This window comes from Pelodiscus sinensis, chromosome 1 (assembly GCF_052426305.1).
Source record: "Pelodiscus sinensis isolate ZL-2025 chromosome 1, ASM5242630v1, whole genome shotgun sequence".
Classification (NCBI taxonomy): Eukaryota; Metazoa; Chordata; order Testudines; family Trionychidae; genus Pelodiscus; species Pelodiscus sinensis.
In genome coordinates, this window is record NC_143052.1 from 342,257,505 (window position 1) to 342,277,681 (window position 20,177).

The 20,177-nt window shown below is 41.7% G+C and overlaps 1 protein-coding gene across 2 annotated transcripts in view; it reads right to left on the reverse strand.

The window, feature by feature from the left end:
* Positions 1 to 4,267: 4,267 nt before the first annotated feature.
* Positions 4,268 to 20,177, reverse strand: part of UVRAG (UV radiation resistance associated) — a 127,384-nt gene continuing 111,474 nt past the window's right edge. For both annotated transcript variants that reach the window (XM_075919535.2, XM_075919534.2), the window contains exon 15: positions 4,268 to 6,140. In XM_075919535.2, the coding sequence (XP_075775650.2) occupies positions 5,444 to 6,140 (697 nt within the window). In that variant the 3' untranslated portion in view covers positions 4,268 to 5,443. The remainder of the gene's footprint in view (positions 6,141 to 20,177) is intronic.

Consider the following 20,177-nt stretch of genomic DNA (forward strand, 5'->3'; position numbering starts at 1 on the left):
GCCCTTAATCGAGAATGATTTGCCCCCAACTCTCTCATGCTGCGTGACTGGTCTTATTTCAGAGAAGCATAACTGCTGAGGCAGTTCCTAGTTCAAAGTGCAGTTTAATGTAAATAGGATTTGCTCCATCAAAGAAAGTTTTGAAAATTGTAACCTAGGATTTAATTTGCCACATGAAGTTGATTGAGAGCAAGCGGATCATGGGCTTGATGTCCTTATAGTGGCCTAGAGCAGTAATTCCCAACCTTTTTTATACCACAGACCAGCAAACCCAGTCACAAACTTTTGGCAGACCAGTAACATTTTATTTGCATATTATGCAAATGAATATGCAAATATACAAATAAAATGTTATCAGGCCACTAAACCTCATACCTCCCTGTCCTGACTCCTGCACCCCCAGACCCTTGTCCCAGGCTCCTCACACACCAACCTTGACTCCTGTGCTTCCCCCCCATATTCCCAGCTCCCTTTCTTCCCCCACAGTGACATTTCTTCATGTAAGAAATGCATGCTATTTTCACCCCTCCAGCCGAGTAACTCACAAGCAGGACCATTAGTGGCAACCATACCGTGAACTCTTATGGGGCCAAACCAGAGCGAGGAGGGGCTGCAGCTCCCTCAGTGGGGCAGACTATGCAGCCAGGCTCATGCAGGAGCCAGCCTGGGAGCACACAGAGTGGGGAAGTGCCCCACAGCAACATGTGGGAAAGGTCCAGGTTGGATATTAGGAAAAACTATTTCACTAAGAGTGGTGAAGCACTGGAGTGGAGTCTCCATCCCTAGCGGTGTTTAAGTCTCGGCTTGACAAAGCCCTGGCCGGTTTGATTTAGTTGGGATTGGTCCTGCCTAGAGCAGGGGGCTGGACTTGATGACCTTCTAAGGTCTCTTACAGCTCTATGGTTCTATGATTCTATGTGCTGCTGCCAATGCAGCCACAGCCAGGCCAGACAGAGGGCACAGGGTGAACAATGCTAGGCAGCCACAACCCGCCTCCGACGGCCCAACCCTTCTCACTCAGCACCCCGCCCCGGCTCTGTTAGAAGTCTTGCATACACCCCTCTCAGAAGTGCTGGTGAAATCTAGCATCTAGCCTGTGGCTACAGCCTCCACCTCTGCCAACAGCCTGGGACACGCTGCACCATAGAGGCCGCACACCACTTTCTCCACATGCCCCTCCGCCTGCCCACATGGCTGTGCATCGCTCCACCCTAGCCCCATGGGCATGGCCTGGTGGTGCGCCTGCAGCCCGGCAGCCAGCAGTCTGCGGCCTAGCACTGGGCTGCAGACTGGTGATTGAGAATCAGTGGCCTAGAGGGTCCTGCCAAGATCAGTTCCCCATTGTATTAGCTTACTAGATACACTAGTGCCTATCAGTAGCTGCCCAAGAAAGTTCGTAATTTACAGGGACAATGGAAGTTGTTATATGTTTTAAAAATTAGACCTGAAGATATTCCCAGGCCTGCCACCGGCCTGATGTGACCACAAGTGATTCACTTGACGTCATACAGGGACTCCTACCTACTATAAAACAATACAAACTGTGTGTGTTGTGCATGGTATATGTGTGTAACTTCTTTACCCAAGTGCAGATGCTGTTACAGCAATGTCATAACACTAAGACAGTTAGGAAAGAATACTATTGAGTTGCAACCTACTGCAATCTCCCCCTTCCAGTTCTACTTGAGGTTCAGGCCTGTATATAGCAGGATTTCCAATTCAGAAGCCATTTCTCTCACTCCAGAATCTCTGAAGCTCATCCTTTCCTGGGGTCTTGGCATTTTACTTTCTGTCTGAACAAGAGAGGGAATGTCTTGTGCATCACTATTGAAGTGCAGGCGGTATTTCATATTATACTGTCTCCCATCCACAGTGCCTTGTGACAGTCACTCCCTTTTTGGCTTCACAGTGGTGGTCTCTTGTTTGACTGGAAGGCAAGCTTCCTCAGAAGACACATGTTGCTTATTAGTGTGACTCACAGAAGGTGCTGGAAGACTAGGAATGCCTACCTTATGAACTGAATAAACATGCCATTTCCACAATCCGCAAAGCTCTGCCTCTCCAGCTGTCTGAGAGCAGCACAATGTGATGCGTCTGTTATTCCAGCTGTGTACCATCTCTTCGAGGGGAGTGCGAAAAAGTGATGCAGTGCCATTTCATGTGAAATTAAATTCAGATCAAATGAGACCAGATGTTTTCTTAAACTAAACCTGCTTTCATATTATTCATATTCAATAAGAATATTATTCATACTTGAGGCTGATGAATTAAAAGCCAAGACATTTTATTGAGAAAGAATATTGGATTCAAATGTCCCTGACATGCAAGTTGAAGCAATGTGCAGATTAAAATAGTCAGCTAGTAAAGAAACCACAAACTTCATTCTGCAGATAAATACTAACCAATTTTATTTTATAAATACAGATGCTGAAATTTCTTGCAATTATCAACAGAATTTTAACATGCCATTTATTATAGATATTTTGTTTAAGTTATTTAAAATACCTGGTCAGGCCAGGATAAGCCAACACTCTAATGCTTGCTATAAAAATATAGCTGGACAAAAATCTTCCAAAACTAATATTCTGAGATATCTTAGGAATTTCTAGTAGGGGAAGTAAATGCAATGAAACATTTTCATTTGAAAACACTTGCAGACTTAACAGTGTGTCAGCTGTACAGAAACTAAAAGGCTTTTGGCAGCTTAAACGTACAGTGATCGATCATCCCAACTTACAGTTTATCTCCATTCCTTCCTCACCCCAAGGTTTTTTTTTTTTTTTTTTTTAAATTCAGAAATTTACTAGGCAAACTGTAAAAAGCCAGGAGGTGCTGGCTTGTGCAATATTTTTGCCTTATAAGGTTAAAGATAAATTTGTCAATGCTTTGATTAGCCCCAAGACACTGTTTTTGGTAGAACTTTATAAAACACTGCCAAGAAATTTAATGGAAATGTAAGGTGTGCGGTTGCTAAAAAGATTAATTATTCAAGAAAGTGGGTAAAGCAAACGTGTGTGACATACATTGCAGATTCAAGAATAGCTGTACTGTGATCCAAACTTTAATTACTAGGTCAAGAGTGTTTCATTTAGAAGAGTATTTATAAAGCCTCAAAAAACACTGGGTATAAGAGCAACACAACATATGGAAAACAACTATTGGGCTTCATTTGATTGTGTGAAACCTGAGAAACAATTTGAATGCAAAAAGTATTTAACGGTCACACTGATGTCCTATGAGCCCCATTTTATACACCATCCAATTGCTTTGAGTAAACTTGTGCCTCTGTAAAGGACATAATTTTGCAACTCTTCTTTGGGTAGATATGAAGATTCCACAACTCAGCTACATTACACTCAAAAATAGGACTTTCCTCATACATGTATGTATCTGTAGAAACGCACCACTTCATAAAAAAGACAAATTCCACTCTCAGATGTACATGAGTGATCCCTGTTGCCACTGGTGCTCAGAGAGGAGATTGTAGGTGGTTAAGTTTTTTTGTTTTTTGCTTTTTTTTGCTAGCAGAGAAAAATGTGAGGAAGTCACTAGTATGGAGCATCCCACCACTTTGTTCTCATCTGAAGTACAAAGACTGTGCATGCTTCCTGCTCTCAAGTTTGGCTCTCATTATGCTGTCCACGAGGGTTAGTAAACAAAATGTTTTGGGAGTTTTCCCCATGCATAGTAGTGCTTTAAAACAGCAGTTCGCTATCCTATGGAAACGTGGGGCAATTTATTTCGAATGCAAAGGAGTTTTTCAAGGAGGCTAGAACTGAAGCACCATCTTCTACAGCTGATGGGTCCCAGTTCCACAAGGTACTTAAGCATGTGCCCAACTGCAGGCAGTTGATCAGTCCGATGGAGTTAAATGGAATAGGGTTGTGCTTGATGTTAGCAATGTGTCTTAATTTCGGAATGACTTTTTAATATCTCTTGCAATATCCTAAAAGTAGATGAAGTTCTGTAGAAAGGTTAGTTTGGCTAATGCAGTTATAAACAAACTTTTGAAACTTGTAATGAAAATATAAATAGGATTTCAATAGAATCATTACAGCATTATATAGAAAATGCAGCTACTAGACAGTGCAACTACACGTATACTGTGTCTCACACTCAGTGTGTTGGTTTGTCAACCTACAATGTTTAGATTACACTTATCCATGGTTTAAATTAAATTTAGTTAACCTTATGGTGAAGTCAGAAAGCAACAGACTATCTTTGAGTCGAAAGAAAGGTTAAAGTGGGAAAGAAAAATCAGGCATGGTGAAGTAAATTAAATTTTTATTCTGCTATATATATTTATATTTGCGTGCCCACAACTGAGCCCAAATTCTTGGGTATACAATATAGAAAGCAAGAGCAATGAAATCCGAACTCAGACAAATACCAAGAAATCACAAGGCGGCTGCAAAATCTGTTTCTCCATAGTGCAGTTGTAAACACGTGCCAGTGGTAAACTACCCATCACAATCAAACTGCATAACAGTTCCAATGTACTGATTACATGTAGTATGGACTACTAGAGAGGGTCCATGAAATCCATCACAGCACTTTCATATCTGAAAGCAAGACCTCTCCAATGATAGGTGGCATCTGCTAATATAATGCAATATTTAGGTGTTTGCCTCCAACTTAGTAGCTGTATTTTAATCCTAAAATGGGGGTGAGGCAATTTCCATAGTCAGATTAGCAGATAAATGTTGAAGAAAAGTTAAATTATTTAGCCCCGCAGGTCTACACCTGGAAACTGCATGCGGGCAATAGCAGTGAGTGTATGAGGGGAGGGAATTTGTGTAGGTATCATTTATGTGAGTAGAGAAACTGTGAATTTTATTTAGATGTTGATAAAAAGATGCATGTTTTTCTGGTAAATTTACACCAGACTTTAAAGAACACAAAACTCATCAGTGCAATCTTAACATTTTAAGGACTGCAAAACTTAACTGAATAAGATACTGTTCAAAAACAGCAAATTCATGGTATTTCTGTAACACTGACTACATTGCTCAAGAGAAACTGTATACTGAGAAGGTAAAAATATAATGTCTTCTGGTCTTACCATAGATATATTTTTAAATTAACTTTCCCCCCTCAAAAGATGAAAATAAAATAACAAAATAATAATGTAAGCAGACAGATTCATACAAGGGCCTGATTGGCACTAAAATCTCTTTCAAGGAAAGTATTTAGAATGGACTCTGGTACCTGAAAAACAGCTTATAAATACCAGACATAGAAAGGACTGGAAGCCAAGTCAAAGTTTACCTGGACTGTGAATATACCATGATCCTGCATCTCTCTGTTAAAGTTCATTTTCTAACACCAAAGGAACAGCTTTAATCATTTTCATAATTAACACAAAGGATAAGTGCAACTTTTTCTTCATTTCGTGTAGCTGATATCACCATGATACTGTCCCATACCAAATTCCTGTTGAAACTCACTTGTCCGAACTTTTGCGCGGTCTGCGAAAGCTGGACACGTTTTCGTTCAGTGCATAAATCCTTCGAGAGAACTCCTCAAACTCCCCCAGAACTTGATCATCACATTCCACTGCCACCGCATGGTCCACCGGGATGCAGTTAAAAGCTTCTAGCTGATCTCCTGTGCTGAATCCTGTCGCTTCCATCCCAATTATTTCCTCTGCTTGCTCAACAGTGCAACAAAGATCAGTGCTGAGCGGATAATGGAACTCGCATGGCTGCTCTCTGCTTGCACTGCCAGTGCATTCACTAGGTAGAAGTGTTCCATTTATTGCACTAGTATGTCCCAGAAAAGACTCTTGTTGGTCTTGGGCATTGCTAAGACTTTCATTTTCTGCATTTAAACTGTCACACAAACCCTCTCCTTTTTTGTTGGTTTCTTTTGAGAAGTCCATGGAGGAATCTAAGGATGAGGTTAGTGATCCAGATTTTTTATTCACCTCTTCTACATGGGCCGCAACAGGCTGTGCTAATGCAGAGTTATAACTAGGAGGGGGAGTTTTGTACTGTAGTCTTTCAGTCGCTGAGCTGGCCCGTTTCCGGTGTCCCTTATCTGGGGAAGGAGGCCCAGTAGATAAGCCAACATCCAAACCCCCGAAGGTAGAACTTTGTCTCTTTGGAACTGGAATTGCACTAGAAATATGATGCCGATCGCTATAAAAAGAAAAGCGACAAAGTCATTATCAATGTGTGATCACAGCACAACAGTTTACAAGTAGAAGATGATCAGTCCAGCGCTCTGACAAGCTAATTACTACTGAGCTCACACAACTATTGCTTGAGAAGACTTAGAGCAAGACCACCAAGTTTAGTCGTAGCGTGCTGACAAGTTATCACATTGCTTTAGACATTGTAGAAGCTAACCCAAGTTATGTCAGTGACAAAACTAAGTTCAGCTGAGGTTTATGTAGAAAACTCACCATCTAAAACTCAAATAATGAAAAAACTATTACATTACACTGATGCATACATTTACCTTAAAGTTGCCATTCTCATCATGAAGTCCTCCAATAAGCAATCACAGTTGCAAGCACTATTTCAAGAAGCAGCTCCCCAAGGCATGGTCTATTGAGATGTCAGACTGCACAGGATCTTGACTGCTATACAATTAACTTGCACTAGCAGTATGAGGGCTTGTGAATGCGACAGAGAAACTATGGCCATCGGAATTAATTAAGTACACTGTTGCAAGCAAAAAGCCAGCATCAGTTCCCCGACCAGCAAAGACATAAAGGAGTAACAGACACGCAATGGATTAAAATCAGTTTACATGTTACTCTAGAATGAGCTGCTGAAGAGTGTTTTGCAAAATAAGTGCTTCAATTATCTGTATTGATTTTTTTACATTAAATAAACACCAGCACCACAGACTTCACAAGCAAATTTCAGATAGCAATAAACAAAATATGGTAGCAGTTAATGATGGGAATGCTGCCCATAAGGAAATTTAAGTTAGCGACTCAGTTCATATTTGTTGCCAGAGAGCCATTATATAGTAAACAGTTTGATTATAAACATTTCTCTTCCAGGTAACCATTCAAATACAGCCATTGCCAATCCCTCAACATTCAATTATTGTTGGCACCCATGGCTTCCATAAAAAACAAACAAACAAACAAACAAAACAGTAAAGTTTGAACAGTACTCCCTTTCCGTTTAAGAGCAGATGCCTTTTGTTATTTCCACACTTACTGTGGAGAGTACATAGCACTTGTTACTCCAGGAACTCAACATGCTTTACCAGTACTTTATAAGAATCCTTAGAGCTGCAGAAAATAGAGTTTGGAGAGAGAAATTACTTGTCCAAAGCCAGACACAGACTCAGTGACAGAGCTAGTGCCTGATCTTCTGGACTTCAATGCTGCTTCAGGCCTCTCACTGCAAACTTTCTTGAACACACCTTTTATTTAGTTTCTATTTTTAACTCTGTGTAAACAATTTAATGGAGGCTATAAACATGTTACAGAGTACAGTAAACTTCTGATAATCCGGCACCTTTAGGACCCAGGGGGTGCTGGATTATCAGATATGCCCGACTATCAGAAGGGGGGGCTATGAGGGGTCTGGCCCCAGACCCCTCATAGCTCCCCCCCGCTTTCCAATAGTCCAGCTCTGCCCCAGGCGTCCCTGATTCAGCCGCTGCTGGTCAGTTTCAGCAGTGGCTGAATCGGGGACGCCTGCAGCAGAGCAGCTGGAGTGCTGTCAGGTTCATCCGGTAGCGCTGATCCTTGGCGCGGCAAGACCAATCCGGCAGCACCCCAGCTGCTCTTGGGGACGCCTGGGGCAGAGCAGCTGGGGGTGCTGCCGGGTTGGTCCTGCAGCAGCTCCTCAGCGCTACTGGACCAACCTGGCAGCTCCCTAGCTGCTCTGCCCCAGGTGTCCCCAGTTCAGCCGCTGCTGAAATTGATCAGCCTCGGGCTTCCTGGAGTCAGCTGCTGTTCAGTTTCAGTAGCGGCTGAATTGGAGACAGCTGTGGTGCTGCCGGGTTGGTCCCACAGCCCTGAGGGGCAGCACTATGGGACCTACCCGGCAACACTTCAGCTGCTCTGCCCCCTGGCTTCCTAGATTCAGCCACTGGTCAGTTTTAGCAGCGGCTGAATCCGGGAAGCTGGGGGCAGAGCAGCTCCAATGGCCCGGCTGCCCGGAGCACTTCCGGGTTCCTGATGGTGCCGGACCATCAGAGTTTTACTGTAGTATGTGTTCTAGAGGGTTTCAGCACAGCAGGGAATGGTGTTCTATATAATCATAACCAATCCTACTAACCTACTGGATGTCAGTGATTAGTCATCTGTTAAACGGCAACCATTCAGCCACCCTTTGTTGTCAATTTGTAAATGGAATCTGCAAGGAAACTGCGTGGTGAAGACTGAAACTGGGGCATATATTTAGTCAACTGTATCTGGGGTAGCCTGCTCCACGTTTTTGCCCCCTCTCCTTGCAGCTTTGGATTCAGTAAACCATCACCAAGTATTCAGCACTAAGTAGGAGATACTAGATTCCTCAAATCTTAATAAGTCTTCCTTGCCCTCATTTCCTCTAGGTTTCTTGAGCACTCCCTGTGAGACGCACATCTTAGCTCGCGGGGGGGGGGGGGGGGGGGCACAGAGGGGAAGAACTGACTGCTGTGTTTTCAGGAAGTTTTAGGCCACCCGTTTGAAAATATCGTCAAATATTTTTTATATAAAGCATTTTGCGCTGCATGAAGCCGTCACATGTTTTATGGCTAAGTTACATATCTCAGATATTTATTCTGAGTTCTGAGGGTTCACGAAGACTCTCAAAGCCAGACCACATTGCTTAAGGCATTCCTTGACAAATTGTTTGGCACTGAAGGAAAGGGGAATGTCATTATGAAATTGTTTATGTGAAGTAATAGTCTCATCTCATAAATAAATGGCTATAAAAAATAGTCACATCTGACTGCTCACTCACTGTTTAACAGCAACCGTCTATCTGGTCACTTAAGAAATAGCAGCTACTTTTGAGTATCTAAGTGCTTACTTAGTGATAAATGAGACAATACTGTCGGTTTCCAGATATAATATTCTACCATGGAGTTATTTCCTTCAAGCATCTGGTGAATAGTCCTTTCTTCATAGGAAGTAAATTGCATCCTTTGCCAAACAGATCTGGCATCATACATAATTTGACCTGACCGAGTGGAGGCTAGGGATGGGGAGCCTGAATTCTGAATGTTGGCTGCTCAGTGAGGAGTGCGCGTAAGAACTAAAAGGAAGTATGTCTTCACACCACACAGTCAACCTGTGGAACTCCTTGCCAGAGGATGTTGAAGACTAGAACTTTAATAGGATTCAAAAAAGTACTAGAAAAATTCATGAAGGATAGGTCCATCAATGGCCATTAGCTAGGATGAGCAGGAATGGTGTTGTCCCTAGTCTCTGCCAGAAGCTGAAATGGGCAAGGAGGGAGGATCACTTGATTACCTGTTCTGTGCATTCCCTCTGGGATACCTGGCATTGGCCATTGTTGGAGGGCAGGATATTGGGCTAGATGGACCCTGGTCTGACCCAGTATGGTCATTCTTATGATATGAAGGCAATTATTTGTGTCTCAGTCTAGCAGTTCAGATTGCTGGAAAAAACCACTAGTGCAGACCATCAAAAGCATGGGGTCTGGATCAAAAGGGTTCACACCATTACTATTAACACAGCCCAAGTGTACGCTATGTAATTCCCCGCACAAATTGCACACATCTTATAATCTCAATTCAAAGAAAAAACTCCAGGAACAATATTCCAAAATTGTTTTGTGAAGTTTGGATGAAAACAGAATGACCATTGTGTAGTATGGGCTTTTCATGTTTTGAACTATTGGCTAAATCTGACATCTGTATCTATATAAAATGGCAATGTTTTAGAAAACCATTCCAAAAGGGGGGGGGGGGGAAACTTATTTACATGCAGCCCAGCACTAATCCTCTTCCAACTTCAAGCGCAAAACTTTCCCCTCCTCACAAAAAGGTAGGCCACTCCATGAATTGAGTCAACATTAATTTCTTCTGTAAATTTCAAAGATGAAATCATTCTCCTTGGGTTATAGAACAATGTCAAGGGTCAATAGTCAAATGAGAATCTCTTCCTGATAGTTGGAACCCCAGGAGAACCACACTATCCAAAGAACGGAGAGAAAACACTGCTTCAGACAAAAAAGAGCTGGGCCAGCAGTTGTGGAACTAAGCCAAAATAGTCAAACAAAATAAAGCATGCCTCTTTCAGCAGAAGGAGAACTCTGCAGGATAGGGCATATATTTTAGAAAATTTGTTCTTGCTAGGCCACAATGATGGCAGCTGCATAAACAGACATGTCACATTTAACTATATTTCAGACATTTAGTGATTAAAGAGTAAGAAACAAGTTTAATAAACAAGTTTAATAAAACCAGAGACAGGTTTTAGGGTTTGTTTTTTAAACTGTGGAATACATTTAAGATATTTTAAGTGATCCATTATAGGGCCATGATAAAAAGCTTGTCTAGTGGCAAAAATAAGCAATGTCCTTTCCTTGCAAGAACATCAAATGTGCAGATAGGATAATTTGGTGTGCATCTCTAACCATCTAATGCAGCAATGTAAAATTAATTTCTAATGATTACAAAAATCCTTAATTCTTTAGAATTTGCATAGCTTTTCCAGGTCTATAGCATAAGAAAACGGCCATACTGGGTCAGACCAAAGGTCCATCTAGCCCAGTATCCTGTCTGCCGACTGTGGCCAATACCAGATGCCCCAGAGGGAGGGATCACAAGTAATCCTCATGTGATCCCTCTCTTGTCACCCACCTCCAGAGAAACAGAGGCTAGGGACACCATTCCTACCCATCCTGCTAATAGCCACTGATGGACCTAACCTCTAGGAGTCTAACCAGCTCTTTTTTGAACCCTGTTAAAGTTCTAGCCTTCACCATATCCTCTGGCAAGGAGTTCCACAGGTTGACTGTGCAAAGTCATGTCTGGCCTTATTCTTTGAACAGAAGAACTAATGCCATGAATTGGAATAGTTTTACAATATTCAAAACCACCTTAATACGCTCCACTGAAGAAAAATGGGAATCTACCTATATGAATCTGATTGTAGAAGCAGGTCTAACTTCAGATTTAACAAAAAGGGGCAATGTATCAAAGTTTGGAAACTGGGATGGGTTATACAGAGAATTAAGTGATGTGGCATTTGCTTCTGTTTACCACATCAGCTTGGACCAAATTGGAGTCAGTGATCTATGGGGCAAAATGAAATGCTATTAGGAAGTAGAATTTATAAATAAAAATAGGGGAAACTGACAGATATTTACTGAGCATTATAGATAAGCATATTTTATCAGTGAGAGAATGGGAATGTTTCAATGTGTCCAGATTTGAAAAAGCATATTGTAATGAATCTTAAGTCTTACAAAGTTCTTTCATTAACAGCCCAAAATAACGCAGTTATCTGGGGTAACACTACAGTTTTCCTTCAACTCTATTTAGAATTCTCCCTCTACCGATTGCTGTTAATATTTTTCAGACACTCTCAGAAATATGTATTTAGCAAGAGACAGCAATTCTGATGTGGAGCAACATGAGTGTTAAGAGGTTGTTGTTTTTTTAAATGTGTTTATCTACAATATTTCAAAGTGCTTTTTCCAGTCAAGTTTTGTGAATTGTGATCTATGCACAGGTTTTTTTTAAAAAATTATTTCAATCAGATTTACTTGCGATTATTTATTCTGTCTATAACAGGCTCTCAGAAACTGTAATTACTATGAAAGTCAGAATACAATTCACATTCTCAAATATGTATCTTTTCCACCATACAAAATGTTTCCTCTGAGGAACATTACTAGATCACAGCTGGTCAAAATACTAAATCTTGATTGTGCGGCCAGAAGCCAAAATCCACAGCTATACTCTATGGCATGAGAATACTTTAAAAAAATAACTTAAACACCATTTGATCTTTTTTGTTGCAAACTATGACCTCATAGTAATAAGAACGCTAACTGAAGGTGTTTAAGTTGGTTTATAGCCATTTGAAATGTTTGAAGCTCCAGGCACAGCGCAAAGTCAATATCATGTCAACTGTGCTAAAAAGCAATAATAGTTTCTCACCTTCTTGAAGACTACAGCTTAAGTAATGTACAGTAATGACAGGCTGCAAAAGGTGCCAAAAGAAGGCTGCCAATGTGAAAGGTAAGGTGAAATTACTTATTTTGGCACCTAAGAAATTGACAATTTTTTTAAAAGCTTCACAAATTAAGCTACCAGAGTTTTCTAAGCGCAAAAATTTCAGTTTTACTTTTCTCCTTGCATCAGACAGTATGAAAAAGCCATTTTCAAGAAAAATAGGTATCAGTGGGTTTTATAACAGTTATTCTTCAAGATGTTACATAGCCATTCCACTTCATGTGTCTAAGTACCCACCGCACAGTTTGAGATTTTCCCTAAACAGTAATTGTTGGGACAGTGCATGAGCCTTTCGCAGCCTCGTGAAGCTATGTAATAGTAAAGAGAACAGAGTTGCCATCACCATTCCTAAGTTCCTTTTCATCCAATAGACTGTTAAAGAGGCAAAGGAGAGTAGATTGTGAAATAGACATACACTTCAAAGAACAAGAGTTACAGAAAAGGTCTTCCAGTGATTGCACATGTCCATTCCATTTCAGGGGACTCACAAGCCATTTGATCTGCAGGTGGAATTAGAGCCTTCCTAAATAAAGATTGAAGCACCATGAGTCCAAACCTGGCATAATCTCTGGACTGTTGAGATACGGCATAATGTGAGGTAAAAGGTATGCACTAAGGACCAATTTGCTACTTTGCAAGTGACCAGTATGGGCACGTGAGGCGAAGACTGTAGAGGTTGCATGTGCCATAGCTGAATGTGCTAAGACACGGTTAGCAGGGGTTACACTGGGCAAGCAGGAGTACAGAGATAGGCAATCCAGGACAAGATTCTTGAAGAGACTTGACAGCATTTCATATAACCAGCAATTGCCACATAGTGAAAATGAGTGGAATGTGTTCAAATAAAATGCCAATGCAATCCCAATATCATTTGTGCATGCACACATGTGTGTGTTTCGTCTTTATTAGCATGAGGCTTAGAGAAGAAAGCTGGTAAATAAATAGCCTAATTAATCTAAAAGTGGTACAGCAATTTGGAGAGGATTAAGGGTGTAGATTCATTTAATGTCTTCTACAAGGACAAAATGTATTTCAGACCCTAGAGCTCATAATTCACCCTCTCCTGGCTGATGTAATGGTCTTCAAAAAAGCTACATTCACTGAGAGGTGGACAAGAGGCTACAGTTCAAAAAGGAGAAGCCACTAACTTTGTTAACACCAGGTTAAAAGTCCCTAGAGGGAATAGGATCTTCCACTTGGGCAACAATCAGCCCAAACCCTTTTGAAATGTGATTGTCATTGGATGGAAGAAAAAAGTGATCCACAGGTGAAAAGCCAGGATAAGTATTATGTTTACTTCAGTGTAACTACCACAAAGCCTTGCTGATTCAGATAAAACAAAACACACACATGATGACCTAGAGCCCAGGGTGGAAAAAAAGCCAGAATACTGGGCTATATGGACCTTTGGTCTGACACAGTATAGCTGCTCTTACGGTCTTATGTGCTCATACTCAAGCTAACACGCCTAGAGGATGACTGTGGGTGTGTATATCAATAGCCACTCTTGTAGTTTTTTGAGACTGGCATGTTGAACTACTGAGGTGGTCATATGCCCTAGAAGCCTGGGACAATTTTAAATTATGGCAGTATTTCAATTGGCCATGAAGCTCTGTCAAAATAAGAGTAGCAACTCTGACATATAGTTATGCTTGGTACGTGTTCCAAATGGGAAGGTCCAAGGGTGGCAACAGCTCTGCCCTCATCCACAGAAAACCTTCCGCCTAGTCTCCCTGTCTTTTTTGGTTTTAGGCTGAAAGTCTCTGCAAATTAGATATCAATTGCAGGTGTGAGTTTCTCCACCACACTGCAGGCAACTGGAGCATAGTCAATCACTAACATTTATGACTTTCAAGAATGGCAAGCCTTGAATACTGCTACCTAGTAAAGGGAACCAGTTTCTGACAAACAGGTACAAACTATATACAGATAAAATGAAACCTGCAACAACAAGACAAGATGCTCCACAACTGTTTTGGGTAGAAAGAAGAAATCGAGATGGGTGATGGTTCCACAATTTATATCATGTTTCCTGCAGTGTGTATGCTGCCCTGACAGGCAGTGGTGTGAAACAAATCAACAACCGTGCACTGGGTGAGCACCGCACACACCTGAAGAAGAATGCTCTCAGAAAAAACTGGATTTAAGAAAGACTACCCCAAAATGACATCTGGAGATACAATTTAATGATATGGTCTAAAGTACACTGTCTAACCAGACAAAAAGTCAAAAAGGCTGTCGTGTATATCACAGATATGTAAGCACATCATCTAGACTATTACAAAGAAAAATATCCATTCATATGGGGCCATACAAGTCTCAAGTGCGTTCTTCACTTAGGCTATGTCTACACTGCAGGGTTTTTGTGCAAAAACCCGCAGTGTCCACACCTCAAGTGTGTTTTTGCACAAGAAAATGTACAGGCAATCGACAGAACAGAGGGCTTTTGGTGGCATAGGTATGCCTCCTTCTACGAGGCATAACTCCTTTCTGCGCAGAGTTCTTGCGCAAAAAGGTGTGTGTAGATGCTCAACCCGGGTTTCTTGCACAAAAAGCACAGGTGTTCTGATGCATTTTGCTCTTTTCCCTCAGACCATTCCTTAGACTTTAGCAAACTCAAGGAGTTGGTAGGTAAGGTCTCATGGGAAGCAAGTCTAAGAAAAAACAACTGACGACAGTTTTTTGAAGAGAAATTATTAAGCAAAAGCAAACTATTCCACTGCTTAGGAAAGATAGAAAGTATGGCAAGAGACCACCAGGAGATGAGGAATGATCTAAAAATTAAAGAAGTCCTAAAAAAGGGAAAGTACATCAAGTTATAAAGAATGAATACAATCAAATAAAGTATGTATGGGCACAATAAGGCAGGCCCAGGCACAAAACAAGCTCAAATTAGCTAGAGACAAACAAGAAAATAATCTACATATATTAGAAGTGAGACAAAGATCAAAGAGACTGGGGCTGTTACTCAATAAAGACTGAAAAACAATAACAGAAAATGTGGAAATGACAAGAGGTGCTTATGGACTTGTTTTGGTTTTCACAAAAAAGATTGGTGCTAACTGGATGCCTAACAGTGAATGCCAGTGAAAATGAGCAAGGTTCAGAAGTTAAAATAAGAAAAGAACAAGTTAAAAATTATTTAGAGAAGTTAAATGTCTTGAAGTCCCTAGAGCCAAATGAAATGCATCCTCGAATACTCAATTAGCTGACTGAGGATATATCTGACCCCATTACATATTATCTTTGAAAAATCATGGAAGACTGGAGAGATTCCAGAAGACTGGAAAAGATCAAACATAGTGCCCATCTATAAAAAGGGAAATGAGGGCAACCCATGGACTTATAGACCAGTCACCTTAGCTTCTTTACTATGAGACAATGGAGCAAATAATTAAGGAATTCATCTGCAAACATCTAGAAGATAGGAGTTAAGTAACAGCCAGCATGGATTTGTAAGGAACAAATCATGTCAAATCAGATAGCTTTCTAAGATAGGATAAGAAGCCTTATGAATAAGGGGGAAAAACGGTAGATGTTTTATACCTCAACTTTAGTGAGGCATTTTATATAGTTTCCCGTGACATTCTCATTAATAAACCAGGGAAATACAATCTAGATGAGGCTACTAAAAGGTGGGTGCATAACTGGCTGGATAACTGTTCTACAGGGAAGACAACCGGTAGGTATATGGGCTTGTTACAGTGAAATGTCAAGTGCACAAGACACATGACCAAAGAAAAAGGAGAGGAAGCAAAAGTGCAAACAAACTGGTAACTAAGAAAACCAAGAATGGCAACCGTTGAGCTAGTTTCTCATGTGGGGAGTTGAGGGGCACCTCGAAAAGTCCCTTGGCAGTTATTCTATGTCTGCGGCATAGGGATATCTATCAGGTCAACTTATCAAATGACTTATCAAAATGAAAACTTGCAGGCTGTTGCTAACAGCTGATGTTGTATGTGTGTCACTTTATAGGGAGACAAGTATTTTCTAAACATGCACTGGGTATTTGCCTTCATGTGAATAAGTGAACAACTGCAGGTATCAGACTTTGAAAAGCAAATCCATAATTTCTCCTTTGAGCTATGCTTCCTGAAAAGGTCCATTTCCATTTATTTTATAAGGAAGTACTAAGAAGTATTGTTTTGAACCATTAGCCCTAAAAAAGAATGACTATGCATGGAAGTCTTAGAGGTGAGAAGGAAATGAGGCATAGATATTCACTGGGATAATTTGATACCCCCAGAGAACCTTGCCTAATATTCATACATGCTTTGAAATATCACCTAACCAAAAAATGTGTTTTGTCTTGCTAATGACCATACATCACCTGAGGAAATATTGGTCTATGTAATGACAACGTCCCTAAAGGATAATGAATACTTTTCATCACTAGTACTTTAAAAGCCTATGATGTATAAAAAGGGTATCGAGCACTGTCTCTATCGAAGTAAATGTACTTCTGTTTAACAATAGTTCTGAACTCACACATTACCTTAACCTTGCTTAATCAAGATTGAAAATTTTGATCCTGTCTAGAGTGCCCAGTGGTAGATAATCTCGGATAATGTTGATACTGACATAATAGATATACACTCACCTGGGGAAGTTAAAAAAAAAAAAACAAAACAGACAAGTACCCAGAAGTTACCTACTACAAGACAGGCCCAACAAGGAAAACAGACCATTACTGGCTATCACCTCCAGCCCCCAGTTAACACCCCTCCATACAACCTTACCTGGAAAATGATCCCTCACTCACAGACCTTGGAAGGCAGGCCAGTTCTCGCCTAACCAGAAGCAAATACTCACCAACAGCCACACATACCACGCTGCAGAAACACTAACCCAAGAAGAGAAGGTTATTCACCTTGTGCAGTAACTGAGGTTCTTTGAGATGGTTTTCCCTGTGGATGCTCCACGTTAAGTGTTTTTGGTGCTGCTGCATCTTTAGTCAGAGATTTAAGACAGCAGTACCCTCGGTCGGATGCGCACACGGGCGGCTAGCACGCACCGCTAGTAATGGCTACTGCACATTGCAGCCAGCCAATCCCTCAGTTCCTTCTCTGCCCAGAAATAGAGGAGTTCCAGAGCAGAGGGGGAAGGAGGATGGGTGGTGAGCATCTACAGGGACACCCATCTCGAAGAACCTGTTACTGCACAAGGTGAGTAACCTTTCCTTCTTCAAGGAGTATCCCTAGTGGGTGCTCCACCTTAGGTGATTATGATGCATTAACAGGAGTGTTGTGAGCAAGACATGAGAAGTCATTCTTCCGCTCTACTCTGCGCTGATTAGGCCTCAATTGGAGTAGTGTGTCCAGTTCTGGGCACCACATTTCAAGAAAGATGTGGAGAAATTGGTGAAGGTCCAGAGAAGAGCAACAAAAATGATTAAAGGTCTAGAAAACATGACCTATGAGGCCAGGCTGAAGGAATTGGGCTTGTTTAGTTGGGAAAAGAGAAGACTGAGAGGGGACATGACAGCCGTTTTCAACTACCCAAAAGGGAGACAAAAGGAGGAGGGAGAAAAAAAAAATGTTCTTTGGCCTCTGATGATAGGACAAGAAGCAATGGTCTTAAATTGCAGCAAAGGAGGTTTAGATTGGACATTAGGAAAAAAACTGTTAGGGTGGTTAAACACTAGAGTAAATTGCCTAGGGGGGTTGTGGAATCTCCATCACTGGAGATATTTAAGAGCAGGTTAGACAGACATGAGGGAAAGAAACAGGACTCGACCTCACAATCTCTTCCAGTTTTATAATTCTACGAAGCAGTGCTCTTGCCTGGTGGATGGAGCTCCGGTAAGTTTGTATGGACAATACAGTATGTCCAAACTGCATATCCATAGCTGAATAAGAGTCAATGGTATGTCATGTAAATGTGTGAGCTCTGCAAAGGTCTATGATAAGTATGTTTTTGAGAAATGTGGTGGAAGCCACCATCGCTCTAGTAGAATGTACCCTTATGCATGGCGGATGGGGTGTCACATGCATGTAGAGAGTATGAGAGGTGGATACAATCTGCTATCCATTTGGATAACCTCTATTTGGAGATGGGCCTGCCCTGTAATCTCTCTGCAACAGCTATAAAGAGTCCGGTAGACTTCCTACATGATTTTATCCTTTGTAAGTAAAAGGCTAATGCCCTGCAGACATCCAGTGTGTGAAACATGGTTTCCCTGTTGTTGGCACGAGGCTTGGGGAAGATGACCAGTAGGTATATGGGCTTGTTACAGTGAAATGAGGTAGATAACTTGGGAAGGAATTTAGGGTGTGGGTAGAGGATGACCGTGTCCTTGTGGCACATGGTATAAGGAGGATCAGTCATCAGAGCTTCCAGTTCTCTCACTTTGCCTGCAGAAGTAATGGCTACTAAGAATGCAGTTTTCATGGATAAGTGTAACAGTAGCCTGCGGCCACTAGTTTAAAGGGCTTTTCCATTAGTGCTCGGAGTACGAGGTTTGGGTCCCATGCTAGAGTTGGGGTAATGGTTGAAGGATATGTTTTGAGGACCCCCGCGAAGTATTTAACTATGGGATATGTGAACATGGAGAATCGATACATTGTGGAATGCAGTGCTGTAATCATGGCAAAATACGCTATTATAGAGCTGAGGGAGAGGCCTGATAGCTTGAGAGAATAGATACAGGCAGTCCCCGGGTTACATACAAGATAGGGACTGTAGGTTTGTTCTTAAGTTGAATTTGTATGTAAGTCGGAACTGGTACATATTGTAGGGGAAACTCTAGCCAAACATTTCTCCAGAGCTCAGTTTTATTCTCCCACATCTCACTTCCCTCAGTCCTTTATTCTCAAGCTGAGGTGTCTGCTGAGAAAAGCCGCTCCGCGTCTCCCTGGTCTGCTGGGGGGGAGAGGGAGGGTTCTAGCTTCGCATCTCCCTGGTCTGCTGGGGGGAAGCAGCTAGTGCGGGGTTGCCTCACCCCGTTTGTAAGTAGGGATCCGATGTAAGTCGGATCCATGTAACCCGGGGACTGCCTGTATTGTAAAATTTCTGGAAGACCTGCTATTGAAGGTGAGAGTTTATATGAATCACATGAGGGTAAATCTGTGCCGTTTATGAGCATACGTCTTTCTTGTCGATCTACGAGAATTTAAGAGAATCTCTTGTACAGTATTTGAACACATTTATTCTAGAGAGGTCAGCCAGCGATGAGCCATTCTTGTAGGTGAACATTCTGGATATTGGGATGATGAAGCCTGCCTGCCATTGTCCTGAGTGAGAAGAAAGGAAACCGGAGGGAAGCACCATGGAGGAACTTGGATCATCTGAAGCAGGTAAGGGAACCATATTTGTCTGGGCCAGTTTGGAGCTACCAGTATGACCCTGGCTCTGTCCTGTTTTATTTTCAGAATCACCTTATGGAGCAAGGGTAGTGGTGGAAGGCATACATGAGTGTTCTGTCCCACTATTGTAAATGCATCCCCCAGATATTAGGGATCTAAACCCACTATGGAACAGTATTTGCTGCATTTGGTCTTGTTGTTTGCAAAGAGATCTATAATGGGGTATTCCCATAATTTGGGCACCAGTCTCAACATGTTTGGGTTGATTTTGGGCAAACAGTCTGCTGAGATTGTCCGCCAGGGTGTTCTCCCTGCTGATAGGTAATATTCCCAGAGGTGGACTGTTCCTTGACATAGTGGGAAAGAGCAGGCTCTAGCCTAGTGACTGATGTAGAACTTGGTTGTCAGGTTGTCCATAAGTATGTGTTGGCCTTGGACAACTTGTTTACCAATGTGATTTCGCTATCTTAATAGTGATGCTTCTGTGTTTATTGTGACCGATGGAGTGGGTGGATGAGTGAGTGAGTGAGTGAGTGAGAACTCTTGCAGGTGTTGTCTGACTCCGTTCACCAGGTTAGGGATTCTTTTACCATGGTTGGCATGGACAGGTGTTTGCTTAGTTGGTGAACCTGGGGCTTGTATACAATGCAGAGCAATTTTCAAATTATCTATCCAGCTGTCCAATTCTAGTTTTTGGTAGTCAGAGGT